Consider the following 27,912-nt stretch of genomic DNA (forward strand, 5'->3'; position numbering starts at 1 on the left):
TGGGCAGGGTCTTAGCAGGAGGCCGGGTCCAGAGACTGTGACATGCGGTATGGCCTGGGCTAGAGATGGTCACAGAGATTCCAGCCTGCTGTGACATCTGTGAATCTGTAGGCCTGAACACCTATCTCAGTCTCGTTTTAACCAGACACTGACTACAAAACCTGCAACCAAGCCTTGCTACCTCGGCAGCTGATCTTCCATCCCCACCGTCGCTCACAGTCTCAGGCAAAATGGGTTCCAGGAGGGCTAGTTGCTCTAGAACTTACTATTTATGTTTTCTAGGGAGGCTCACTGTTAGCAGCCGGTGACGGCTTGAGCAGCTCTTTTCGCTACTAATTAAATGTTAAATTAAGCTTAAAAATGTGATTGTAGTAACTGGCATTTTTTTAGTGAGAAACAGTTAAGGACTTCCCCATTTAAACTTTGCAAGGCATATCCTCTTTACCCAAATTTTCACAAGTTATAAAATCTGTCATGTAGCACATGGAAAGAACATTAAAAATAATTTTAGCTTGCATCTTGTGAGTTGTTTTAAAAGATACTTTTAAATCCTTGGTTCTCTGAAATTCAGTAATTGAAATTCATTTTGAGATCATTATAATTTTTCCAGGAATAAGAACCTAAGAAAATTGTTAACATTACTTAAAACTCATAGGACGTTTCTGTATATAGCTTCCAAGTGCATGAATGCACACACACACACACACACACAGACACACGCACACTCACACTCACGTGCACAGCTAGAAGACATACTCCCAGAGGGTAGTCCAGTTGTGGATTCACCTTTGTACATTTCAAATACAGTAGGTTTAAGTATTCACCTGGGGATAAACATTTTGGAAAATGAAAAAAATATATTTGTCATTTCATGTTGGTGGTTCTTCTCAACATTGACAGGGGGACAGTATTGGTTACCTAGGGCTGCATGACACCACCCAGAACATAATGTCCTAAATCAGGAACAACGTCTGTTATTGCTCACAAGCTCGTGGTTAGTCTTAGGTGGACTCGTGTGGACTCAACCACGTGACCACAATAAGCTGGCGATGGACTCAGGTGGGACAGTTGGGTCTCTCTGCATGTTATCTTTACTATTCGAGAAGGCTAGACTTCTTTAATGATGGTGGGAAGACCTGATGTGCAAGTGGTTATCACATGTCCGTTGCTGACCCACAGGCCAAAGCAAGTCCAAGGTCAATGTTACTGTGATGGTTAGTTTAGTGTGTCCACTTGGGCGGGTGTTAGGAATCAGTTATTTAATCAAACACTAACCTAGAAGCTGCGATGAAGTTTTGTAGATGTGATTAACACCCATAATCCACTGACTAGAAGTAAGATGACCCTTCCTACTGTGTGTGGCCCTCACCGAGCTGGTTGTAGGCCTTATGAGCAAAAGCTGAGTCTTCCCAGAAAATGAGACATTCTGCCTCAAGACTGCAGTGTCAGTCCTGCCCATTTCCAGCCTTGCTGGCCCCATAACTGCATGAGCCAATTCCTTAGCGTCAATCAGTTCAGATCCATCCTCCTGTCTGTTTCTCTGAGAAGCCAGGACTGTCACAGTGGGGATGACACAGGCAAGAAATCCTGAGAGACATGGAGCATCAGGGTCACCAGTGAGACAGTCTGCCACAGCTGTCCTTGTGTCCTGGGTTACTTTTGTCCTCCAGTAAGCAGTTCCCAAGGTGGGATTAGAGAAGCTTTAGATTTATTAGAGGGAATGTCTTGTCCCCTGTCCTGCTGAGTGACTGTGGCTGCAGACGAAGTTGCAGAAGTCCGCAGCAGAGCAGGCAGCACTGAGCTGGAGGAGCAAAATGAGGAGCATAGGCAACTGGAAAGAACCAGAAAGATTGGGGAGAGGGAAGAACTCAGAAAAGCCGCCTCCTAAAGTTGCTCATGATCTCGGGCCCACCGCTGGCCTGTACACGTGTGGATCTGATCCTCCTCAGCAGGACAGCACTTTAAGACTGGAACTAGTGACACGCTGCTACCCAGATCCGAGACTGACCACTGGGTAGCACACGTGGGAGAGATCCACATAGCACAGCAGAAACACTGCAAAGAATCTGAGAAGGGAATTGGGACTGACAAGGGAACTGCCACCTACAGAAGGAAGACTGGAGCTTGTGACCTGAACCCAAGTACTTCAGCTGCCCACTAAAACAAAAATATCAGCATTCTTCACAGGATTTAAACAAGACCCAAAGTCTCATGATAGTCACACTGTCCGGGATACAATCCAGAATTACAAAACAAAGAACCAGGAAAATCTCAGCTCACATGGGCAAAGGAAATGACCCAGCGTCAGTGCCGATGCCAGGAACGTTGGGATTACCAAACAGCGTGTGAGTGTGAGCACTCCTGACGCCAATGGAAACAGAGTATTTTATTAGTTGGGGTTCTCCAGAGCAAGGGAACCAAGAAGAAATAAATCTTCTTTCTCTCTCATCTAAGAGATGTATTATAATATCATGCAATTACAGAGGCAGAGAAGTCCCACAATCTGCTGTCTGCAACCTAGAGACCCAGAAAAGCTGGTGGTATAGTTCTAAGAGAATAAACAGGATATTACATGATAATAAAACAGTCAATTCAGGGAAAAAAAATTCTAAAAGTGTATGCACCCACCAACAGAACTTCAAAAAAATAGCAAAAACTGACAGAACAGAATGACAAATCCACAGTAACAATTGAGACCTCATCACTCCCCTCTCTGTAATGAACAGAACTACCTTGTACAGAAAAACTCAGCGAAGCCATGGAAAAACTGAACACAACCAACCAAAGGACGTAGCTATGGACTCTATAGAATTCTCTGCCCAACAAGAGATCCCATATTCTTGTCAAGTGCACACGGAATATTCTTCAAGCTAGGTCAGATCCTGGAACATAAAACAAACATGACTAACTTTTTAAAATTGAACTCATATGAAGCATTTTTCTAGTCATAATAGAATTAAACTAGCAAACAAAAGAAAGATAACAGGAAAGTCTTCAAATACCTGGAAAGGAATCAATATACTTCTAAATAATCCATGGGCCAAAAAGTAAGTCTCAAGGGAAATTAGCAAATATTTTGAACTGAATAAAAAATACAACGTATCAAAATTTGTGGGATGCAGCTAAAGCAGTATTTACCCTATTAAATGCCTATAGGAATAAAAGGTCTCAAGTATTTTAAATTTCTACCGGAAGCAACTAGAACAAGCATACTTTGCAGAATTATATGCATTTTCTGATTTATCTCTCACAACACAACAAACAAGTAGATACTATTAAATTCATTTCATCATTAAGGCAATCACCATCATTCAGCTCATAAATGATGTTACAGATATCTTACCTTTCCAAATTCATGGGCCTTCCGTCCTTTTTCTTATGTCCATCCTTCTCTTTCAATAAATGAGAAAACATGCAGTTTTCATCTCTTGATCTTTTTCATGTTTAAAATAGGTTTAATTCCTTTCTTTTTATCTTTATTCTCTTCTCCTTTCCTTTTTCCTTCCTTCCTTCTTTCCAAGTAGGAGAGAATTGCAGAGTTATGTAGCTTTAAGTTTAAGGTAAAATACATTTTATAACTAAATTCTCAATGATTCGATACATTGTACCTTTGTTAAAGTACTTCCCAGTCAAAGCAGTAGTGTATGGTATGTTTTGTGCCTATAACTGATTATCTCATGTCTGATTGAAACCTAAATTTACATACTGTTAATTTCATTTGTGTATGTGTATTCAAAATTCCCATATTATATGTGTGTGCATTTGGGAAGCAAGCTACAAGTGTTACTCATAAAGTAGGTGAAATGTGGAAATATGTTATTAATTTGATATTTAAATAAGCTTTTAAAGATTTGTCTCTGATTATTAACTTTGTATAATACCCACCTCAAATTCAGTGGCTTTGGTTAAAGTTGGTAACAGTTGCCGACCCCATTCCCCCTCCCCAATTTTTCTGATTCAGCTGCTTTTGGTGGAACTGAACATGTTTTAACTTGCTCAGTGCAGATGAATGTTATTATGCACCATCATATATGTCCCTATACCTAAGTTATAAATCACCCCTTTCAAGGGGTGCCAGACATTTAGAAGATCACATCCTTTTACGTATGTATCAAATTCATGTTCAGAACTGGTATTGTACAAGTGTGATGTGATTGATCTCCAGTAAGAGAGCAGAGAAATAGAGGCCAGGAGACGCAGGTTTAATCCTCACTTTGTCTATAACATACAGCCTAGGGAAGACATTTGAGTTCTTACACTGCAATACCCTCAGCTGAAATTTTCATTCCCACTTATCCATTTTTAAGGGTATCGTTGTACTCCAGTCTGTAGAACATACATTTTGAATTCTTCTTTCTATCCTTATAATTTGGTGCTGCCATCTTTCTCGGGATCCCTAGTAAGAAAGAAACCACACACCCTTTACAGAGTCAGTGCAATGAGGGGTGAGATCGCTAACTCAAAAAATGATGGGGTCATTTTCATCAGTATAAAGCCAATTGGCTCAACTCACATACTTAGTCTAATAATACCCTAATCAACTAAATTCCTCTGCCCCAATTTCATATTTTATAGTCAGAGCAGAGAGGATACAGCTTAATATCCTAAACATCATAATTAGAGTCTGGGAACAATACCCAACTTGTCCCTCTCAAAACCTAGCTGAAGGTGAAAGTCTGCACCCAAAGTCTGCAGCTGCTGGCACAGCACAGGGGATGAGCCCCGTGAGACGAGCAGGGGCCAAGAGTGTCGCCCTGACACTGGCTTTTGTTGTTTAGGCTCTGGAGAGAGCTACCCACTTGGTTCAAGGGAGAAGGTGGTCTGCAGTTACCTACCTGGACACCTGATCACCAGAAAAGAAGGTCAGGAGAGGATTCCCTTCTTTTCAATAACAAAACTAGACTTAAGACAGTCAAAACTAGTGATTGGCTAATTTCCACCCAATTTAATTTTTCAGAATTCCTAATTCCCATTATAATATTCCAGAAAAGACTCATCCATTTGCCAATTTAAATAAAAGTTTTAGAATCAGTCAAACAGGGTATTGCTCCCCATCTCCATGCTTTATATTCCTACTTAACATAGGAACTGTATCGTTTTCTTCGGTTTCATGAAAGTTCATTTCAGACCTCCTTTTGCTCATCAAAGGCAATTTCAGCTCGCCAGATGCTAATACTTAGTTCAGTAAGGGGAAAAAAAAAGAGCAGAGTTGGAGACCAATCACTTCCATTTTTATGAGTTGCTTTATCAAGTGCTAAAGAAAGAACAAAGGAGTTGTTTCAACAACGAAACCCTAATAATGGTGGTGTGTTCGCTCGGGCTTCAGCAGTTGTGTTTGTATCCATAGTACCTGAGCCTCTGGAATTCTTCTTAAGGAATCTCTGTCACTTTAGGTTGTGACAGCAGCTACCTTTGGTCAGCGAGAACCATACGAAGGAGGATCTTGGATTATGTCTACAATGTAAGGCTTTTCTCAGACCTGCACTTTGGTGGTGGTGAATGTCCTATGTAGGTGTAATGAACATATTTTCTCTGAATGCAGACTCCATTACAAGCCCATCAGACAATCAAACGGAGGTGGATGAGACTGGGGAGGGCAGCACTGAAAACCACACAGCACCTGGCAGGCAGGATAAAAGATGTGAAATCTTACCACAGGTTGTTTATTAGAAACACATCTAAAATTTCCATATACTCACAGAACAGTTTTCATAGGAAAATGGGATGGGCGGGAGATATGCCAGTCTCACGTTATATAAAAGATGTCAGACAACAGTAATTAACACTAAGGACCAGAGCACTATTTGTTGTTCTCGAAGACAAAGTGGAAAATGAAGTAAAGGAATGATTCAGTGTCCACCGTAAGCTGGGAGTCTTCACGTTTATACTGTTTAGCAGAGGCAAATGGAGTGCGTGTGTGAGTGTGTGAGTGTGTGTGTGTGTGTGTGTGTGTGTCTGTGCTTTGTAAGTGTAATTAACTCCTAGTAAGTCTACAGTGTTTCTTGTCAGAAACAGTGATCTTTTATATGAACTCCTTCACATCTATTTAGGTGATCAAGTTTCAGTGGTCCTATATCCTTTCTCCATTTTAAGCATATGAATTATCAACATTACTTAAAATCTTTGATTAGTTTTCTCCTACTCTGTAATATGCCAAGTTGGCACAGTACCAAAGAATAAAAACTTACCCTTATTGCCTCAATGTTTGCAGAATTAGGAAGTTAAACACAAATATTTAGGTAGCTTATTCAGTAACAAATATGAACATTGTTTTACGGTATCACGTCTAGCATATTTTTTAAGGAAGAAAATAAACTTGGACACTGGATCAGCAGCACCGTTTTAGTATAAGAAACCTGGTGCATTCTGTTCTAGTTCATGGTCCAAAGAAATCTAGACTATTCCGATATGGCCCAGACTGAAGGCTCCATATTTTTTATGCTGTCATACAACGAATTAACAGCCTGGGCGATTGCATCATTCTGAGCCCAAGAGATCTCAGGCCCCAGCTGATTCTAGGAAACCAAAGTTAAATGAATGCATGGTTTCTAAATCCACTACTGGAGACTGATGATAATGATGATATGAGATTTTTTTTTTTTTGTATCAGGGAGACCTCACAAGACGGCGGCAACAGCAAGATGCTGAAACCCCGCTTTTAAAAAAAGGAGTACCTAAAACATAAGCCGTCACTTTTATCACCCTTAAATGACATTTGTGGACACCAGGGTATTCTTACTCATGGACGCCACCATAAATCAGGTTCCTTCTGTTCTTCCTGATGTCCCGTCACATGTTGTGTCTGACCGAGAATGAGATGAGACATAAGCCAGGTGTTCTCTCTCATTGCCCTGAGACCTACTCGGCCAAATGTCAGCTTCTCGAAACGCTTAGACGTGAATGATAAACGCATAAGGCCTGGGAGTAGTGGCAAGTATGTTTTTCTTCTTTCATCAAAAACAACTTTAAATTGTTCATTTGGATTTTATTATAGAACTGCGCCAGTTATAGTTCTATAGTAAAATGCAATGCTAACACCAATCGTGGCTGTGACTTATATAGATTTATTATAATAAAATAAAAATGCTGCATTTACAAATGCTACATTTATATACACACAAATACACTTCAATACTAATGGTAAAATCTTAGGGTTTTAAAGAGGCACACTTCCTCCTACCTACTCATCTCCATGTATCCACAACCCTAAGATGCCTTTTCACGAGGAACATTTAGATTTGTGAAGGAAATAATTGGTATTTCTGGTACGTGTCCCCTCTCCTTTCTGGGTTTGGGAGAGGCAGCAGCACAAAACTGTAACACAGACTGGGCTGTGAGACCTGTTTGTGTTCCATGCAAGTACATTACTTTGCTCCAAACTCTTGCGCTCCTGTCCAGTTTCCTATTCATCACATATTCGGCTTATGCGGCATCCTGTCTAGAGAAGGCAGCATACGTGCGCTCACTGCTCAGGGAGTGGCTGCCACAGGTCAGAAGAGTTTGGAGCAAAGTAATGTACTTGCATGTGTAAGCCTCACAATGAAAGCGGTCCTCTGCACGCCCCCAACCCCCATACACACACACACACACACACACACACACACACGATATAAAATATGTTTCTCACAAGTAGCATTTTAACTATCTTGTGCAACCCCACGAGTGAATCACCCACCAATGAATAGTCTTATGCTGCAACTGTTGGTCATGATTAATCATGAAGTGCCCTAAAAAGCCAACAACTAAAGGGGGGGGGGGAGGGCAGGAAAGGAAACTAATTCAAGGCAGGGATTGTGAGACAAGAAGGAATCCAATGCATACAGATACCCCGGGTGTCAGTCACTGAAAGCTAATAGTTTCGAAGGGCCATCGGAACCTACCCACACCACTGAGTATCTCTTAAACTGACTTGGCTCTGACTTCACGGGTACCTGAGCATTACTTCTTTCTCCAGGAGAATACTGAGCCACACTCTTTCACAGCAGGAGAGAAGGGAAAGACACTTCGCAGTGGGTACCTGTACTCCAGCTTGCCTGTGAGACTTTTTCCTCCGTGACTATTTATGTTCTTAATTTCTCAATCGAACCTAAAAAAGGGTGTCATCTTTTTGTTATTGCTAAGTGATATAAAAGTTGCAGGACACAAATGCTAATATATCTGAAATGCTTATGCATAAACAGCTATTGGATAAAAGATGACAACACACAAATAGTCTTCGAATGACCTCTTTTGGTTGCAGTCCTGTCAAAAAACAGGATAGCATACTGGGGGTCTTCCCACACCCTTTTCTGACTTCAAATCCCCAGCATGATAAGGCCCAGCACCTCTGCCGGGTCACTTGACTCTGCAGCAAGGTCACAGCGTGTGGTCAGGGGTCCCTCCCCAGCAGCCTGTCAATGTGAGTCACTGAGATTATACAAAAGTGGTATTTGGCTTCCTTTCCAGTTTCATATTCATCCCATAATTGGGATCTAAAGCATCCCGTCCAGAGCAGGCAGCCCCTCAAGGAATGAGCGGACGTGTTTAAAGAATGCACACTCCCAAATCGTACAGCTGTTCTTTTATATTCCAGTGACAGTAGGCACACTGTCGTGTTAAATTAAAAACACTTTGGATCTAAAAATACACTGTTGAAACAAATGACAGTGAGAAACAAGACCAAAGTCTATTCTTATAAAATACAGTCTGTAATTTCAGATACAAAATGCTACATAGAACCACATTTAGATAGCTTCTAAATTATAATCTGAGGATTTATATTTTTTAAAGTTATCTCTGGTGAGTTTCAAATTTAGCATTTTTACAAGTTTAAAAATCTATATTGAATATTAAAAAAAAAAAGCAAACTGGAACTGAGCATGAATATGTCTAAAACTAGATTCCTGACTTCAAAGAACTATGTCTTCACATAACCTTCCTCCCTGAATCACTAGAACCGAGTAACTTCTCAGCATTACACTTCTTCTCCTTGCAGTGGGCTCCGAATAGAATGGCTCACTTTGGGGGCTTCATTTTAGTTTCTTTCTGGTTTTGGATTCCTCTGTGGTAGTTGACACCACTATCACATTTTCTTATACCTTCTCCGAAAACAAGCTGTTCACTGTATGCTGCCCTCAAATATTTTATTGAAATGTAACGTAAAGGGAGAAACTATGCTTCTTGCTTCAATTTTTCGTAGGTATCAGTGATCATTTCCATCCTAACCGTTGGCAGGTTTGTACTTTTTATTGTGGATCCCTCATTGTACAGGATGATGGAGGGTGATTTGACGGTTTCAGTATCAGCGACTGCCGAGCTGAAGCAAACCAGAACGTTACTGCTCTTAGGGCTGCATTCTGTCTGCACCAACATGGCCCGTACACTTTGTGGAAAGAGAGGGGAAGGGCTGGCTTCCTCCGAGCTGGCACTGTAATGTCACCGCTGGCTGCCACTGTCATGGACGGCATGTCACAGACAGGGACAACCCGTTCTGCTTTGTTTAGTTACATGTCTGTCTGTTGTAGATTTCTAAAGATAACTAGTGTTAACTCAGGAGCCTCAGCCTGGTAGATGCTTAAGTGTTATGATCACTTTTGTGTAGAGCTTAGAAAAGTTTCCAGACCGTGACCGTCTATCCCAGTGATGAGAACAAGTAATGTCTATGAAGGATTGTCCAAAAAGCAGTATATTAATCGGTGTTTTCGTTCTTAAATACCGCTTTATTTTAAACTGACCTGTTGTAGGGAGCTGGTAAATAAGATCAACTTTTGGTTTGTTTCACAAAATAGCAGGTCTTATCCTGTTAGGCTTGGGATTTCGAAAACTCTTGCCCCTGTCCTTATGTGCAGTGACTCTTCATTTCTTTATGGCTAAATGAGTAATAACCGGCCATAGTAAGCAGCACGCACCCACGTGTACACACACAAACACACATGCACATACGTGCACACACACACACACACACTCATGGTAACAATAAAATAAAAGGCCTACAGGGAGTATGTTAATGAACTTCAGTACAGGAGATGGCCAAGGAGAGAGATGATTCTCCATTTTTGTAAGGCAGAGCACAAGTAGGATTTTGCAAGGCAGGCTACAAAGTTAATTTTTTTTCCATTTGTACCATTTCTTGGGAAAAGTAGGATTGTTTTTTCTTTCTGCACATGTATCCACAGACTCTAAAGGTAGGCAGAAGAACTGAGACCAGTGAATGGCGCTGGCGACCTCTGCTGTGCTCCTCAGGTGTCAGAATTGTGGGCTTCCAAGCAGGGCCCTTCCGATGGCCGCGCCCCTCGCGCTGCCTCAGCTGCCGGCCTCCCCGTGGATATTGTCCACGTGTACTTTGAGGTAGTCGTTCCTGGTGAACTTCTTGTGGCAGAACTGGCACTCTGCCAGCGGACGATTGGGGTTGTGAGTCATCTTGTGCCGGATCAGCATTTTTTTCAGGCTAAAAGCCAAGTCACACACCTGGAAGGGACCCAGAGAACCTGTCACATCACACTGGAAAACCCGCACTGACACCAGCTTATCGTTGATGCAGTACACATTAGCCAGTTCCTCTTACCAAAGACGTCCTAACAGGCAAGGGAAGAAAAATGTTCTTGAAACAAATGGAATTTGACATCCAAACTAAAGGGTAAAGGGAATTCATTCTAGTTCCCTAAAGTGATTTGCATTTATTGTGTGTCTCTGCACCCAACACCCCCTGACAGCTACTGTCCCTAAACGTCTCTAGAAAACCAAACCCCTGAAAACAGTAGCTTTCTCCTCATGGTGCAATGTATTCACAATTTCCTATTAAACTCTTTAAACAAAATGCCTGTACCCTCGAGAGAATATAAGGCACAGGACATATCTCCCTAGTAACCCTTCAGTTTTGTCTCATTTGAGAAGTAAAAGGTTAACACTGCTTTCAGGATCCTTACCCACTATTCCAGTTCTTTATTTCTTATTATATCACCTCATTTAACCAAGGAAACAAACAAGTTTACTTCGTGTAAGCTCTACCACATCGCCATCTAGCTCAACACACATTAAACCACCCAAAATTGGAAATGTTATATTGACACAGAAGGTGAAGGCATACTTATTCAGGTCATACATAGAAATAAAGTGGAAATCTTTTAATACTGAAGTTTCATTCAAATTTTGGTGTTATTTACAAAAACTCCATTGACATGCAATTCTTCAAAAGCACATCCACTGTAAGATAAGGCATATTAAATACTGTGAAAATGCCATGAAACACATAATGAGAGAGGCAATGGCTTCCCAAACTGCTGATAGGAAGCCTGAGGTTCTAAATGAGATGATGCTTGTGAAAATACCAAAGCAGATACAGAATTTCTCTCTCTGTTTATGGGGAAGGTGGGTTTTCTATTCACAGTAGCAAGAAACTCAGAAAGGCACAGGGGGAGAGGGTGAGGAGAGGCCAGTACATAATAAATCCCCCCAAAAAACTCTGCCGTGGACCACCCCCACCTCTTCGTGCACACTTCTGTCTCTACGGTAGTTCTTTCCTAAAAGAAGTTCACTTTGATGAAGGTATTTTTACGAGCGGGCCCGCTGGGAGGCCACTGTTGCCTTAACCTCACCACAAAAGTTTCACGGAAGGACAAGGAAAACAGCTTGTGTTTGTGAGTTTCCTTTCATATGGACGGCTCACCCCCCACTCGGTCCCCTGGGACGTGCCAATGGGACTGACTGCTCGAGTTTCCGTCAACATGTAAAGAGACTCTGTGCTGTGCGGTTCCACACAGTGCAACTTGCAAGTTCTTCTTTCTGGTATTTTTAGACTAGAAGTAAGGATCCAAGTGTTTTCCCAAACACCTGTGTCCGTCTTCTGTCAACTGTCAGTATTTCACAGGAGAATGGTGAAACTGTGCGCTGAGAAACCTTTCCCTAAATTAGTCAATGCTCAGGTTTATTTTACTGAAAATGGTAGCATTTTTTGCACTCACACACACGAGGTGCAGGTGCACACACATACACACGCATGGGTGCACACTCAGAAACACGGGTGCACACACGCTCACACACACATGCAGGTGCACACACACACACACACACCCCTCGTGTTACGAGAGGCCACGGGAGGAGAAGACAAACTCACTCACATCGCACTGGAAGGGCTTCTCTCCCGTGTGCGTCCTCTTGTGCTCATCCAGGCCGCGCTTCTGGCTGAAGGCCTTGGTGCACTCGGAGCACTTGTATGGTTTCTCCTGCAGAGTCAAGGGAGACAGACACCCCGTGAGTCCGCAACGCCACACCCTCTGGGCCTCGGTGGGCCTGGGCGCATTTGATCTGGTGCCGCCCCGGGCGTCACCCAGCGACAGTCTGTTTTTAGGGAGATAGCAGCAGTCGCACGTGCTGGGCGGTCTGACAGCTCCTGGCTCAGGGAGCTCCCAGCCCCAGCTCCGGCATGAAGTCTGAGGGATTGCTGTGGTCTCACTACTTCCTGAACTGAGCTCCTCAGTTTTCTTTAGGTCTCGGGGTCTCACAATAATTTACTGGCATCCTAAGGGCATCGGACCAAGGAAGGCTGGCATCTCTGAACTAGATGGTATCCGCTGGTTACCGCCTTGGAAGGATTCTTGGGAATGGAGACATCAGAACCAAATTTTCAATAGATTTGGGGGTTAGTGTAAAAAGCTGGCGCTCAGCTGCAATTTTGGCATCTACCTTTCTATTGTCCAACCTTTTTTCTACATACGGTGTTCTTTTATAAAACCTAAATTACTTTTTAAAATGCAGCATTTGTATTGTTGGTCATGGACTCTTTAGGAAAAAAGAAATATCTCTATTAGGAAAGGAAAAAATGTCCAAACCCCTGCGGCATCTTTGATACCAGGAACTTATTATATCACCATCTTTCTACTTTGGAATGAATTGCATAATAATAGACATTGTTCCCTTAAAACAGCTAGTCAGTTACTAACTAGTGCATCTATAAAATGATTTGCTTAAAGTGGCAATGAGATTTATTTTCAAATATATTTTCAGAAACACTTGTTTTGGATTGAGGTAGTATATAGTATATGTTTAATTTCATGTTACGTAGACAAGTTCTATTTATATTGTCTCCCTAGTATTTGGGAGAATACTGTAAAAATTTCCACACCTACAAAACGTTGTGTAAATACCCAACACCCGTGCTGGCTCTCCCCACCCCAGTGCACCACTGCCGTCAGGCAGCCCCTCCCACCACCTCAGAGACACCACCGTCACGCCTTGCCCTCCTCTGTATTTTCAGTGCATTTGTATGGCTGCATCTCTACACAAGACAGTATTATTTTGCCTGTTAAAATTATGTAAATAGTACCATACTGGATGCATTCTTTGTACGTTCTTTGGAAACTTCTTTTTGCTCAACATTATCTTTTCAAGCTTCCAGTCCTCACTTTCGTTTTGGGAACATGTGTAGCTCCCACTCACTCGTTTTTAATGCGGTGTGGTAGGTACTATATTCAATGTCTGTGCCACACGTGGCCATACCCATTCTCCAGTGATGGGCAGCTCCATGCCTAGTTCCTGTTTTCACTATTACAGATAGTGTCGCTCTAAGTACATGGGCACGTGGTACTTGAACCAGGCGAGTGTGATTCCCTCCATCTGTATGCAGAGCAGTGGGCCGCACCTTTCCAGGAATGGCCACAGAGCTCTCTAGAGGGAATCACCCATTTCTACTCCAAAACCAATACATTCTTGTAATTCCATCATTACATTTTATACATTTCGAGACTCCCAACAGGTACATGATGACTGCATGTAAGTTTAAAACTACGATGTTCCTGGAAAGCAGGACATTTTATCATTTTGTAGTGACCTTCCTTATCTGCAATAAGCCTTTTTTACCTTGAATTAATTTTGTCATAATATAGCTATAAAAGCCTTTGAAAATTAGTATTTGCTGGGGCGTTGAAGAATTGAGGAGATGTTGGCCAAAGGGTACACATTTGCAGTTAAAGATGAGTAAGTTTTGGCACAGAATTGTCATTATAGCCAACAATACTGGACTACATACTTCAAAGTTGCTAAGAGACTAGATCTGAAATGTTCTCCCCACCGAAAAGCACGATTATGTGACGTGGTGGAGGCGGTAGCTGAAGCTATGGTGGTCATCGTGTTGCAACATGTAAATGTATCAGATCCACACATTGTACGCCTTACACTCACACAGTGTTACGTGACAATTTTATCTCAGTTCTTAAAAAGAGGCAAAAAATAAATAAAATTAGTATTTGCCTAACATGTACATATTTTTACTTTCAATCAGTCTATATCCTTAGGTATTAAGTGCACCTAATGTACACAGCACAAAACTGGATTTTTTAAACCAAACGTATCACTTTTTAAGATAGCAAATTTTGCTTCTTAATATTATCATTTATTATTATATTGCTATAATATAATATATTGTTATAATAATTATACAATTCATATTTATTTATTAACAATATATTTGAATATATTTCTTACATTTTGTTTTATGCATTGCTTTTATCTTGCTTGTTTTTTTAAGTTTTTCTGCTTACCTTTTCTTGCATAGTGAGGATTGATCATTTCCCCAGTGTTATTATAGAAGTTATGACATCACCTGTATCCTTTTAATGGCTGTCCTTAAAATGTTCCCTTCGTATCTTTAATACGATCTGACAATACTATACAATACTGTCTGCTTTCCCTCCTACTGAATAACATGTCCTGTAGAGTGGGTCTGTCTCACAGGATCTGTGTGGCAGTATGTTACTTACATCTTGAGTTCTAATGCCTACTATGGAATTATTGTTATTTTATGCAGTCAGTGTGGTTTAGCTGTACACATGTTTAACGATTTCGTTACTGTCCTTGCTTTCTTACATATCTGACTTTCTGAGGATCTGTTGAGGGTAAATTGCTTTCATTTGACTGAAACTGACGTTGTTTCTGATTTCTTGTTGAATGAAGTCTACTAATGCAATCAGATGTAGAATAAGCTCTACGTTTCATGTCTCTTAACCTCTCCTTACCATTTCCATCTCTTTGTATGGCACGCTATGTAATTTCTTTAGACTCAGTTGATCAATTCTTGTCAGGTCTGAATAACTTGCCAGTTAATAGGATCATTTGACTTTTTTATTTCCATTATCATATTTTAACTTCTGTAAGTTTTTATTTGGTGGTTTTCAATTATGCTTAATTTTTGATACAATCTTATATTTTACTCATGTTGTTTATGCCTATTTAAAAATATTCTAGCTGTTTATATAATTTTCTTCATCTGATAAATCATTATCTTCCGATTTTTGGACCTAGCTCTGCTCTTTGTGGTTTCTCCTGTTTCCTGCTGGTGGGTCCTTGTTCCCTTGAGTGTTTCTGTAATTTGGGATCAGGGGCTTATGTTTGGTGGTCTTTATCTGTTAGAATCCTGTGACCCTGAGGCTGAGGCTAAGTCCCTCTAGACAGCCTTTGTGTTTGCTTCTGCCCAGCACTCGGGGAGGCTATCAATCAAAGACCATGTAAGTTCATTTCTTGCCTTAGGGTTTTCTGGTCAGGCAAGTATTTTAAATCTGAACTCCAAAACACTTGAGAGAAGCACTGTGGTTCCAAACTCGAAGGAGAACTCTTCCAACCAGCCATCAGTCACCCCAAAACAGTTAAATGTCCTGAGGATCTCATTTGCCAAATGTAGGTGATTTCTAGTCCCTGATTTCATTTTGAGCATTGCTTTTCCGAGGTTCCAGCATTATTGCAGATGCAGTTCCGTCCTGCCCTATACCCTGAGCCCAGAGCGTGTCTGCTTTTCCATCCATTAAGACCAATTCTAGAGTTTCCCGACATTGGCAACCCCCCTGCAAGTTGCCACATCTTCACCTGGACCGATCACTAATGTTCAGTTTGGCTTCAGGTCTGTTTGTTGGATGCGGAGATTACTGTTACTTTTTTACAAGTTCAGATATTTGCTGCTTGCTTTATTTTCCGCAGCATCAATAGGTGTCTTGTATGGGGCCTGTTCTCCAGGACAGGATAAGTATACCATATTGCCAGAAATGAAAGTCTCTGTAGAGATAACTTTCAAGATGCAGAAAGTATTTTTCAAATAATTTTCCACAGTAAACAGAAAAAAAAACAAAACAAAAAACCCCTGCATTTTCTTGGCAGTCCAAAAAATATAATGTTTACTGCTTTTCCCCTCTAAGCTGAATAAACACAATCTCTTTTCACATATTGTATTGCCTTTGGCACCTATTATTTTGTCAAATACTGCCTAGTTTTTAAAAAACTTGAAAAGGAAAATGTAGTTCTAAGTATTTAGATCAGAAATTTCTTGGAGTTGCTGGGACTATTTATTAGGCTTTTATTATATCCAAATGTTTTACTTAAACTTATGTTTTTAAAAAATATAAAAACACATCAATCTGAGATCTATGAGAAGAAAAAAAGGAAAGCTTTTCTCCCTGGCCCATCACAGGGGCAACTGCCAACGAGAGGTTAAGTGTGTGGCAGAGAACCATCCAAGACAGCATCAACTATCTGGATGAGAAAGAGGGAGTTTCAGGGAAGGGAAGGAAGTGAAAATCAAGGTCTGAGCTTCACTGAGAACGGACATCCCTGTCACTCATCCCCAAGTTCCGTCTTAGGAGATACTGTCGAGGTCAGTGTCCTAAAGACGGCCCTATGGGTACTCAGAGAGGGTCCCGGCCAGAATATGGGGGATCATGATAGGCTTAAAACCCACATGTGTAGTATGCATTGGCTTGGACTGAATAATCAATGTCTTATACACACACACATTCTTTCATCTACTCACATATTGACATTTTTCAAATATTTACAGATACTACTGGCGACTAATTCAGTACACTTCATTTACAGATGTCACTTAAATTATATTACCTACACTTACTTGCTTTGTCCTATACAATCATCAAATTTCTATGTGTGTGTTGGCAAGAAAGTGAGGGCTGAAATTTATACTATGAAAGGTCTCTCCAAATGAAATAGTCTGAGAATCACGGTTGGAAGAGGGGCGGGCCCTTTGATTGAGCAGTTTTGTACCTGCCTGGACTCCTTCTCTACAAAGAACCACCGGAAGCCAGGGATTTCCTAGGACTCCATAATCACGCTTCTCTGTCGGCCTAGAAAGAAGGTTCTCTGAGTCTTCAGCCATAGTGAAGTTCCGTCAGAAGATGTGTTTGCCCTTCGAATATCTGTCTCCTGCACTGGCAGCCCTTACACAGTGTGCACTTTTTCTGAAGACACCACAAGCAGGGGTAGAATCTAGACAGGTATCAGTCAGGCGGCCTCCCAGGCTCCCTGGAAGAACCCCATGCCCATCGCAAAGGGATTCCAAGTGAGAGGGAACGGTGCCAAGTGCTAATGAGTTCCTGCTCCAACAACAGCCTTCATAGCAGGACAGAGGCAGGAGGCTGGGGTCACTCACCTCAGCTATAACAAACCAAATGAGTTTAAGAGGAAAAAAATGCAGTTTCTGTCCCGGAAGGGAAACACTCTCCCTTCCTTCCTAACACTTCCCAATACTCCCAGTCAGCCATGATAAAGAAATGCCACCCTGACAGTTGGATACAGAGACTCAGCTGGTTGTACAGGGTAGGCTCTGAGAAAGACACCTACACCGTTCCTGTCCCTTTCTCTGAAAAATGGTGAAAAAATCTTTGTTGCCTCTAGAGCATTCCTGAGTGTACTTAGCCCTAACCTCTCAGTCCAGAAGTATCCAAACCTGTGTGCAAGGGTGCAAGAGAACTTCAATTGCTAATCTTCTCTGCCTACCTTACGGTCAAGTTCACTGATTATGGCGGTAGTTAGGTAATGGCACAGTGGTGGACACAGCAAAGGACCACGTGCCACCGAAAGCTTAGGAAGCCAAAGTCAGCTCTGACTTGCTTCTGTCAGGCTCGGCAGCCGAGCTGAGGCTGAGCTCACTACTTCCTTCCCAAGCACGCTGGAAAACCATCTGCAGACTGGTGTGGCTGCAGTGTGCAAGCAAGTCTGGGTACCACTGAGCTTCCAAAGCCCCCACCCCCACGGAGAACTCACACACTAACATCATTCTAACATTAATCACATCTACCTCCATTATTTCTCTTCCTCTATTTTCTCCCCATTACAAATTCTGTAATATAGGTGCCAAATCTGATTTAATAAAGTATGATGGAAACTTTATTACACTGTTCCCGAGCAGAACACGTACTATAAATTACACATTTTAACTCATGAGCTAGATTTAACCAGAGACAAAATGATTAGGTTCTTGATTCTGTTTCTAAATGATTACACAGTTTAACTGACAAAAGCCTGTCCTTTGTCACCGTAACTGGGTAACTTTTCCCAAATGGGCCAACCTGTCTGTCAGCTAACCTGTGTAACCTGTCAAAGGCAGAATCAATCAGTCTCATCAGTGTAGCTTTTGTTAAGCAGCGTTTGGCAACATTCATTCAGAAGGTGCTAGAGTGTGAGGGAGCTAATAAAAAGTCGTATTTTTGTGCTGCTAAGGCCCATCTATACAAAAGAACTTCAAATGTTCTATTTTTGCCAACATAAACTGACTTAATAAATGTCAACATCATTTGAGGGGGTTTTGTAAAAACAAAGTCATGTTTTTTTATCAGTCTCAGGGGGTTTGGAAAGTTCTTTGAAATAGAAATCTATTGGAGGTTTTCTCTTAGTGTAGCAAAGGATGGCTTTCCGGGGGAAAAAGAAAACACACACCACATGCAAATACTCTCGAAGACAAGGACAGTCCTGGGGACATTTTCTACACGCCATCGTCACGTGACCCGTACATTTCCTACAGCTATTGTGGCTTTAGGCCACAATCATAGAAACACAAAATCTAACAAATCAGCTTTTCCTCTTGAAGTCAGAGTTCAAGGCCAATGGTCTCAGGGAGTCACAGAATGATACTTCATACATGATCTGAGCCCAACAGAATCAGGACAGGAAAATTAGGAGTGAACTAAGGAAATCAGGCACCAGTGAGTTCTCAAAGTACCTAATAGCTATTAATATTTACCCTATTAGAGTTCACAAAAATGATGGCTTTTGCTGGGTGATCACCTCTTATTTCTAAATTTAAAAGAGAATGGCATGAAACAGAGATTTGGTGTGAATTTCTGAAATACGAAATGTTTCAATAAACAGAAAATGTATAAATTTCTAGTTTCCCATGTTCTCAGCTGCTCCAGCAGTGGCTGACTTTCCCTGCTGGCCACAACACAAACCTCAGCAGAGAAGAAATAGGCAGCTTGCGACTGAAAGGGCTGCATTATATTTTTAAAGGATTTGGGGCAAAGTCATTGAACCGTGCTGTTTCCACCTGCAGAATGTCTTGCTCATTGCCAAAGGGGTTTATGGAGCCTCCAGTGTAAGGAAAACCCTCGTACAGGACTCTCAGACCGTCTCCAGTCTGCACATTGGTGGGATCCATTTGAAACCTTCCTTAAACAAGGAGTGGAGCAGCCCAAGCCCTCCGCAGGCCCAGGCGGGTTCTTAGCTTCTGCGCTAGGATATCTGAGGCCAGCTCATGCTTTGTAGTGGGGATCTGTCCTACGCACCCACTAAATATCAGCACACCCTACTTCCCCTCAAGCTGGGACGACTCAAAATATCTCCAGACTTTTCCCAATGTCCCCTGGGGGGGCGCAAAAATCACAGAATCTCCATATAAAAGAGCACTTCTCGAACTATCTGCAGTGAAAGACGGTGTTTTGTCCCAATGTGTTGCTGACTGGTACTTTGTAAAATATAATAAGAGTGAATCACCTAAGAGACAGCCTGCACGTAGATGCGCCCCCGAAATGCTATGGAATTTCTAGACGCTTCCTCAGAGTTCCTGGACTTATCACCGACCGGAAACAGAGTCTGTGGCTGGGCCTGCCTGCTCCTGGGGCCGCACGTGGAAGAGCCCAGGTCTGGAATGAAAATGTCTTTGGCCAGAGGATGTCCGTTCCCCATGTTATCGTCCTCTTGGGGAACAAGTTCTGTAACACACTGAGTATAAAGGCTGCCTACCACCAGAATTACAGCTAAGCCTGGAATCAAACATCATTTTAACACCATTTGTAAAAACTCCCAGTTTTACAGTTGTGGGAGTGGGGAGATTAAATTGAAAAAGAGTGAATACCTGTGGAACCCAGGGCAGGATACATGGGAATACATTATCCCATTCTCTCTGCTTCTGGAGGTTTGAAATATTCTTTATAAAAAGTTGAGAGAAATTTTTAAAACATTGCTTTCATGTTTTTCTGAAACTTAAAACCTCACTATTGTCCTTCAGCTTCAAAGGTCTTGTCTGTTTTCGGGAGCCGCTTTTGCTCCGAGGGAGATGGAGTGTGGAAACATGCCGCTGTCAGAAGCCAGAAGCGCATCTGAGCAGCCGGCTGAGCCCGGCCTGCGCTCCGTGCCTGGCCCTGCTGCAGGAGCGGGGCTGGGGGGTTCCGACACCCAGCGCCCCTCCTCCAGCCCAGGGTATTCACACCCACGTGCGTCCAGAGCAGGAGGTTTCTATGCCCCGGTTTACTCGGGTCAGCATGTGTCTCTCGTGTGGCACCTCACGTGACAGAACCTCTGAGAAGAGAAGCATCTGCGGTGGCCCCGGCCGCTGCCCAGAGCTCAGTCTGGCGTGTGCTCCTCGGTGCGGCCGGCACTGGAAAGCCCATGCCACTCTTTCCAGATCTTTCCACTTTCCTAGGAGCCGGCTAATTCTCTCAGGCCTCACTAATGGTGAGTCCCAGTTCAATAAAACACGCGATTCACAACGGAACTGCAGTGGAATTCAGAGAAGGCTTTGCGAGGTTGGCCCCACAGTTGCCATTACACTCAGCCAAGGGGGCAGACCCATGGCCCACAGGACAGCGTGCCACATAAATGACAGTTCCTGAAGGTGCCTGTGACATCAGCTGCCCACAGTCAAAATGCACTGTGCTTCCCTCTGACGAAAAGCTGGGCCTAGAAGATGTCTTTTACAGATGTTTATGGGTTTTGTGGCTTTTTAGTCACCGTCTTACTTTTATAGCCGTCTAATCTTTCAACATGTGACAAAACATACCCATGGCCTCATAAACAGCGCACCTAAAAATCAGAACTTGTAGGCAAGCTGATAGAAAGCTGGGAGAATGGTTAAAGCAGGTTTCTACATAACACGTCGTAACGGGTTTTGCTTTGCAGCTAATGGAACACTTTCTAGGAAAATGATGGCATAACTCACATATAGAAAACTAAAAATAAGCACAGTAAATAGCATTTTTATATTAAAGTGGTATGTATAAACTTTAAATAGAAACAAGAGGTACTCGGTCCCTTTTTAATTAATCCACTTTGAGAACAATGTAAGTGCAATGGCTGGAAGAAAGCCCTGTCACTTACACAGAGGTGATAGGAGAGCTGGTCTGGCATTGAGGAGGCAGACTCACCCCAACCAGCTCAAAAATCTTGTTTCTCTGGGGTCCGGGAGTGACTCAGGCTGGCCCATGTGGGATAGCCAGGTAGACTGACCACACTCGCACGGCCCTGTGGACTCCTAACTGGGCCCTGAGGATTTCATCCCGCCTCCACGTTAACCACTGGGAATCTGTGAAAACACTGATGCCGGATGTACCTGGGCTGGGCGAGGCTGGGCGCTGGCATCTGTCACAATCCCCGAGGTGCTTCTGTCGTGCTGCCAGAAGCGAGACTGCTGGCAGGCCACCATCTTCTCCAGCCATAATCGTAATAATAATAACCAGTAAACCACAGCATGACCGCATCCACTTCTCCCCAGGACAGGACTTCCTGCTACATGCCTGCCTCGTGCTGGCTGGCAGAGTGCTAGGAACCTGTAAGGACCTTTTCCATTTACTGGTTCAGTGATGCTGCACATTTTGTACAGCTATTCTTACTTTGCAGATGAAGAAATAGTCATGAAAAAGCCTGACCAAGATCACACAATTGGGTAGAGAGGGCAGAACTCAAAATAAGGCACATTTACTCCAGGGCCAGCATCTGCAGTGATCTGCTGGCTTCCCACCCAGCCAAACCCCCTCCCTCGTCTCCAGGATCCCTGCTGGTGGGACCCTGACGCTGTGTGGAGGCTCCTGTCCACCTGGTGAAGGGTACTGGAAGAAGCAACTCCCAGCCCATCCGAGAGAGGGGAGCCTGGTCGGGCGGAACCTGGCCCCCCAACCTGCCTGCACATGAGATCACCTGGGGAGCTTCCAAAAACGCTGATGTCCTGACCCCCGCCCCCTCAGGAGTGTGGATTCAAAGGCCTGGGCTTCGGATTTTTACATATTTGAATCTGCAGACACACCGGGAACTACTGCGCTAAGCCAGTGAAGGCGATTTCATTTCCTTGGCAGTGAGGCCTGTAGCTGGGAGCACGTGACATGACTGGTTACTGAGCAGAGAAAATGTCTACAGGGGACTCTGCAAAGGCCTCTTGTGGCTGTTAAGGCCGACTGTGCATGGAGGTGAGGCCGAGCTGCTGCAGGCATGTGGGGAGCTCGGCAGCAGACACGAGAGGAGCCTGGATGTGAGGACTTGGGGAGCCACCGTGCCAACTAACCGTGGGACAACCCTGCTACGTGACTTACATGCCATCATTTAAGCTCCTTGGGTCAGGCTTTCCGTTACTAGCAATGAAGGCTTTCTACTGTCTGCCTCTGCCCAGGCTTTGGCCCATATTCCGAGGTCTTACTTGGTGGCAGAGATGCCTTCCAGCTCCGACTGAAGCATAGCATCAGAACAGTGAATGAAAACCTCGTCAGGGGCTGGCGGTTAAAACCCCCACTCTGAAAACGGGAGTGAGTGTTCCTCCAGACAGCAGCGTTCTTTATACACATAAAGGGGGTTCAAAAAGAACTGAAAATATGTATTTGCTGATAAGAATTCTGAGAACAATGTGAGATCTGGGCATTGTCCAGAATGTTCTTTGTAATACTTGGAAGAAAAGGAATGCTGCTTAAGTGAAAGAGTGTTATTTAAATTATCTAAAGGGAAACTATTTCTTTCCCTGCATAATAACTGCTTAGATTTTTTTTCCTCAAAAACCTTTATAGAAGAACACTAATCGCATGAATAGGAAAATTTTATAAGGAAAAATTATGCTCAGCATCTTAAAAATTATAAATTAAACTTTGAAATATAAATGCAAATTATAATGAAAATATAAGAAAATATACAGGAGAAAAAAGAAAAATAAATATAATCGAAAATATAGAGGATATAAGGAGAAGACAAAAAAATACATATACACTTGTACACACACACACACACACACACACACACACACACACCCCATATCCAAGGCAAAAATGTTGCATTTACAGCAACAATCAGAATGGAAGCTGACTGTGAAAACACACTGTCAGAGTTGTGAGAGTATAGGTGGTTACTGCAACTGCCTTCTCTTGTCAAACACTGTCCCTAACACTTTTGTTGCTTGTATCCTAAAAACCTGCTAATGAAAATCAAAGTAAGTCTTACGAGTTTAAGACAGCCTAATTTATTATTATTATTATTATTATTATTGTTATTGTTACTATTATTATTATTTGCATACTCTATGGAGCTTCATTTACCAATGGAATATTCCTAAACATTTAGTCTCAGACACAGTAATCCACCAGCAAAGGCAAACTTTAACTACTTCCTCTGAAAAGGCCCTTTCTATACTTGACCTAGTACTTCAGTGTACAAACCAATTAATTTAGATGTTTCAAGCTCTATTTACAAGTGAGCTGACAACAGTCAAGATAATTCCCATGATCAGATGACGATGTCATTGAGGGGAAATTCATCAGGAAAAGTCTCCATGAGTACTGAGCAAGACACTGTGTTACGAACTGCGGGGAATACGTGGTTTAAGACGTGGTCCTCATCCTGGGAAGACTCTGAGAGGTTTGCAAAACAAAGCCAAGACAGACAGAACAGGTGGAGTCTTGTCCATCACACCGAGCTTTTGTGGCTACACAACTGGAGCTAGGCTATGGGGCACATACCAAATACCCCTATCAATTTAGGGGGCACAGTGTAGGGGGTACAGAAAATGACAGGAAGTGAGAACTTAATCTAGTCACAGAACCTTACATGTAAGAGGCAGGTTCCCGTCCACAGAGCACTGATTCAACTTGCCCTACTTCCAAAAATAACTAACATGCTTTCTGACATACGTGATGGTAGCAAGTGTAATCCATCTTTGAATAAAACCCTGAGGTTTACGCCAAGGTCTGTAGGAGAAAGGAATTATGTAAATGCAAAGCCTTAGAAAAGGGATATCTACTTCTAAAGAAATAACATACTTATCCCATTACACAATTTTGAAAATAATAAGAACACAGCAGTAAGGTGCTATCACACATGCAACTAATTCACCGCGGCCAAGAGAGCATTCATTTCAGCCAAGTTCATGTCAGCAGGTGAAACAAAGCCATCGAGCACGGGCAGAAGGCAGAGGAAATCAGATCATCAATAGGAATTACATCTCTGAATCAACACGCAGCACACATGGCAGGGAGCTGGCTAGTAGGATAAATTGCTCCTTTCAAACCTCAAAAATGCTGGGAGGAAAAACAAAACAGCCTGCCTGTTTGCACAGGTGAGGATCCCACAGTTGTCCTAGCAGAGATTTTGCTAGATTTGAATGTGCTCAAGTCATAAAATGTTTGGACAAAAAAATCAGTCAGCCTAAAAGGTTAAAAAAAGAAGACAAAGAAGACGGCATAATAGGATGATTGTAATAAGTGGGGAAATTTCTGTTTCCAAATTTGAATATTATTAACACTTTTAATCCCAAAGGTAACTGCAGAACATTATTTTTACTCATAAAATTAGCATTTTCATTCTTTGCCCTTTTCCTCTGACACACTTTCCTTCTGCAAGTAAATTTGAGTCTTCTTTCACAAATGGGTAAGTTTTTTTGTGAAAAATATAATTCTTGGCAGTGCTACACCAATGCCAGCAGGCTGAAGTATACTTCATGCCTTCTGCAAAATGCCATTCTTACCCCCAAAATAAAATGACTGTCTATCATCAACAGCAATCAGAACAAATCGGATTTCATGTAAAAATAATAATAATAATAATGGTGACTTTGTACCTACTAGCTTCTGATTGTCCTGGGTTCAGTATATTCCCGGAAAAGAGATGTCTGTCTCATGTCTCATGTTTTACTTCCAGAACCATGACTCCTACGACCAACTGCCCAGGTTCACCCAGGATTAGTCAGGTTTCGGTCCTGAAAGTCCCATATCCCAGGAAACCCCTCAGTGTGGGACAAAGAGCAAGACAGTGCCAGGTCGGTTTCTGCATTAACTGTAGCACCTGAGTTTAGGAGAAACAACCCAGTGCCATGTCCCGCTGAGCTACCTTGTAGGGGGCCATCTGCATCATCCCTGTAAATACACTCAGCTGTCACCTGCTAGGGGACGAACAAGAAAGACTGCTAAGACAAGGCCTGCCTAAGCTCCCCGAGTCTGTCTCCTGCAAGTATCCCGGCCTGGAACGTCACTGGCAGGATGAATCAGCTGCCCTGGCAAAGTACTGGCCGCCCCACCTCACCTAGGAGAGCGGCTGGGGGCCCAGCCACAGGACGATGCATGGAGCGCAAGGCGAGCTCTACGTGGTCCTGCAGCTGGAAGGGCCAAGAGTTTGTTCCTTGTTTTGTTTAAAAGAACATTTGACTTGTGAACTGGCCAAGTTACTCAGAAATTTTCCAACTCTTTCTCTCGGAATATAGTAGGCAATTTCCTTGTTTTTGCTAAATTCCAAGACAGAGAACCTAATGAAATCACAGGTCTCAATTTTGAACCATCCATTTGCGTACTGAAATGACCTTGTTTTATAGTTTTAATTCTCTACATTTGTTTCTTGGTTTAGATATAGAAGAACCTTTAGAGTATGCTAACATGTAAGAATAGAATTGATAGTACAATCTCTTAGAAATCTGTTCTCTTTTAATAATTGTAGTCATTTTTCTTCTAGTAGCCAGGTATCCTCCCAGTTAAAACAACACAAATAATACACCTGGCAGAAGATTCAGTTAACCAAAGTCTTATCTTGCACACAAAGGAACTAAGCCACAATGAGGTCCAAATGCTCAGACCAAATGAGGTCCAAATGCTCAGGCTTCCTAAGTATGCATGACCCTTTCCTATCAAATCAAGGACAGAGCTACCTCCAGAGCCCCCTCTGCAGACAGGATGAAAGAACATACACTAGTCATGTCAGCACACAGAGATGAGTGTCGGGGTGGGGATTGGAGGTCTCGGGCTCGAAGCCCAGTTCTGCATGAAAAGGAACAGCCATGCAGCTCTTACGAGGAGGACAGATGTTGGGGAACGCACTCATGTCCTGCCAATGGAGAAATACAAACAGAATTTAATATCTCAAAAATTCAGAATTCAGCCATTGAGTCACATATTGCTTGGTGATAAACTGTGCCTTGTGTTACAGACTCTGGTGTAGCTGGGACGTCATATTTGGCAGTGACCTGGTACACTGCTTCCATGTCTAAAAACACATGTTAATTTTAGTTCCTTCTGTTGCCTCTTCAAAGCCAATAGATATAAAAGATGCAAAGTAGTCACGCATACCACATTCTAGAAAATGTCCGTTTGAACTTATACTGGCACAGTGAACCAGATGCATCCACTCCCTGAGAGAAGAAGCAGCTGAATCAGCAAACCTCACACACAAGAAAGGTGTGTGTCCTGTGCTTATAGGCATGATGTGGAGGGTGATGACAAGGTTTGCGTTATATGGAATCAATTCAAACCCATTAAGTGGAATGCCTCCTGAGACCATTCCTGGAACAGCCTCTGGAATGGCCCCCACTGGTCCGCTGATTTGGCAGCTGGGATCCAGCCTATGTCTGGCACCCGTACTCTGGGATGTCGAGAGCTGGGTCAAGTCCAGTGCCACCGGCTGTAGGGCGTGGCCAGGTCTCAGGGAGCCTCCAGGGTAGTCGTAAAGCTTCCACAGGTCCTCAGATGTCTGTCGCTTTGGCTCCAGCAGAAAGTACCTTACACTGAAGACACCAGCGAGGAGTCTGAGACCTGCGGTTTTCCATCCTGATAAGGATCGGTCCTTGGGCGAGTGTTTTATGTCACTCCCAAGTTGCCCTCACTCAACTGCTGACCCTGGAGTGAAAGACTCAGATCTGACTTCCAGTCCCCAAAGCCTCCTGCCCACCGTCCTGCCTCAGGAGTTCCAGAAACCAGATCTCCAATCAGGAACTCTCCTGTGTATCAGTTACCACGCGGCATCCGGGCCCCGGCAAGGAGCACCGTCTCAGTCACCGCGAACCAGAATTCTATAACGGAAAAGGAAACTTAGGGAAAGAATCCCTCTGTCTGATGCGTCTTAAAGAATCAGTGTAATAAATAAGTAACACTATGTATTGAAGAAATTGCTTCAGTCCCGATTCCTATTATTTCTATTTATAATCTTGAGCATATAATGATATAGGACACTACATTTTAAAAGTATGTAAGTATGCATAAATCTGTTTAATTCTTATTTCTATATTTTATATATCTAAAAATTAGAAAAAGTATAATAATTTCATATATTCTCTATATTTTATAATATATATTTATATTATCTGTATATGTATACTATACACACATTATTTTTTTCCTGGTTCTGATTCCACACAGTGATGGTTTCAGCGAACAGTTAGTCACGTTTAATAGCATCCAAATATTCATAAAAATAGAAGACCCACGGGTTTTTCATTAGGTGGATGCCCACTTTCCCTTGCAAGGGCGTGACACCCTAGAACTTGGTGTTCTCCTTACTTCTGCTCAAACTCTTATCTTTCATTTTCCCACCCAACAGCATCCACCCGTGTCCATATGGTGCTTCCTGCTGCACGGCAGGCGTGGAGTTAGCCTTTTAATTTTCACACTTAAATACTTTCTAGAAGGACTGAAGTCAATGAAAGGGACCACCACATTA

The 27,912-nt window shown here is 42.6% G+C and overlaps 1 protein-coding gene across 3 annotated transcripts in view; it reads right to left on the minus strand.

The window, feature by feature from the left end:
* Nucleotides 1-7,046: 7,046 nt before the first annotated feature.
* PRDM5 (PR/SET domain 5) overlaps nucleotides 7,047-27,912 on the minus strand; it is a 122,030-nt gene continuing 101,164 nt past the window's right edge. For all 3 annotated transcript variants that reach the window (XM_081075774.1, XM_081075775.1, XM_081075776.1), the window contains 2 exons: nucleotides 12,096-12,200; nucleotides 7,047-10,446 (listed from right to left, as the gene is read on the minus strand). In XM_081075774.1, coding sequence (XP_080931900.1) covers nucleotides 10,282-10,446; nucleotides 12,096-12,200 — 270 coding nt within the window. In that variant the 3' untranslated portion in view covers nucleotides 7,047-10,281. The remainder of the gene's footprint in view (nucleotides 10,447-12,095; nucleotides 12,201-27,912) is intronic.

This window comes from Rhinolophus hipposideros (assembly GCF_964194185.1).
Source record: "Rhinolophus hipposideros genome assembly, chromosome: 16".
NCBI classification, from domain to species: Eukaryota; Metazoa; Chordata; class Mammalia; order Chiroptera; family Rhinolophidae; genus Rhinolophus; species Rhinolophus hipposideros.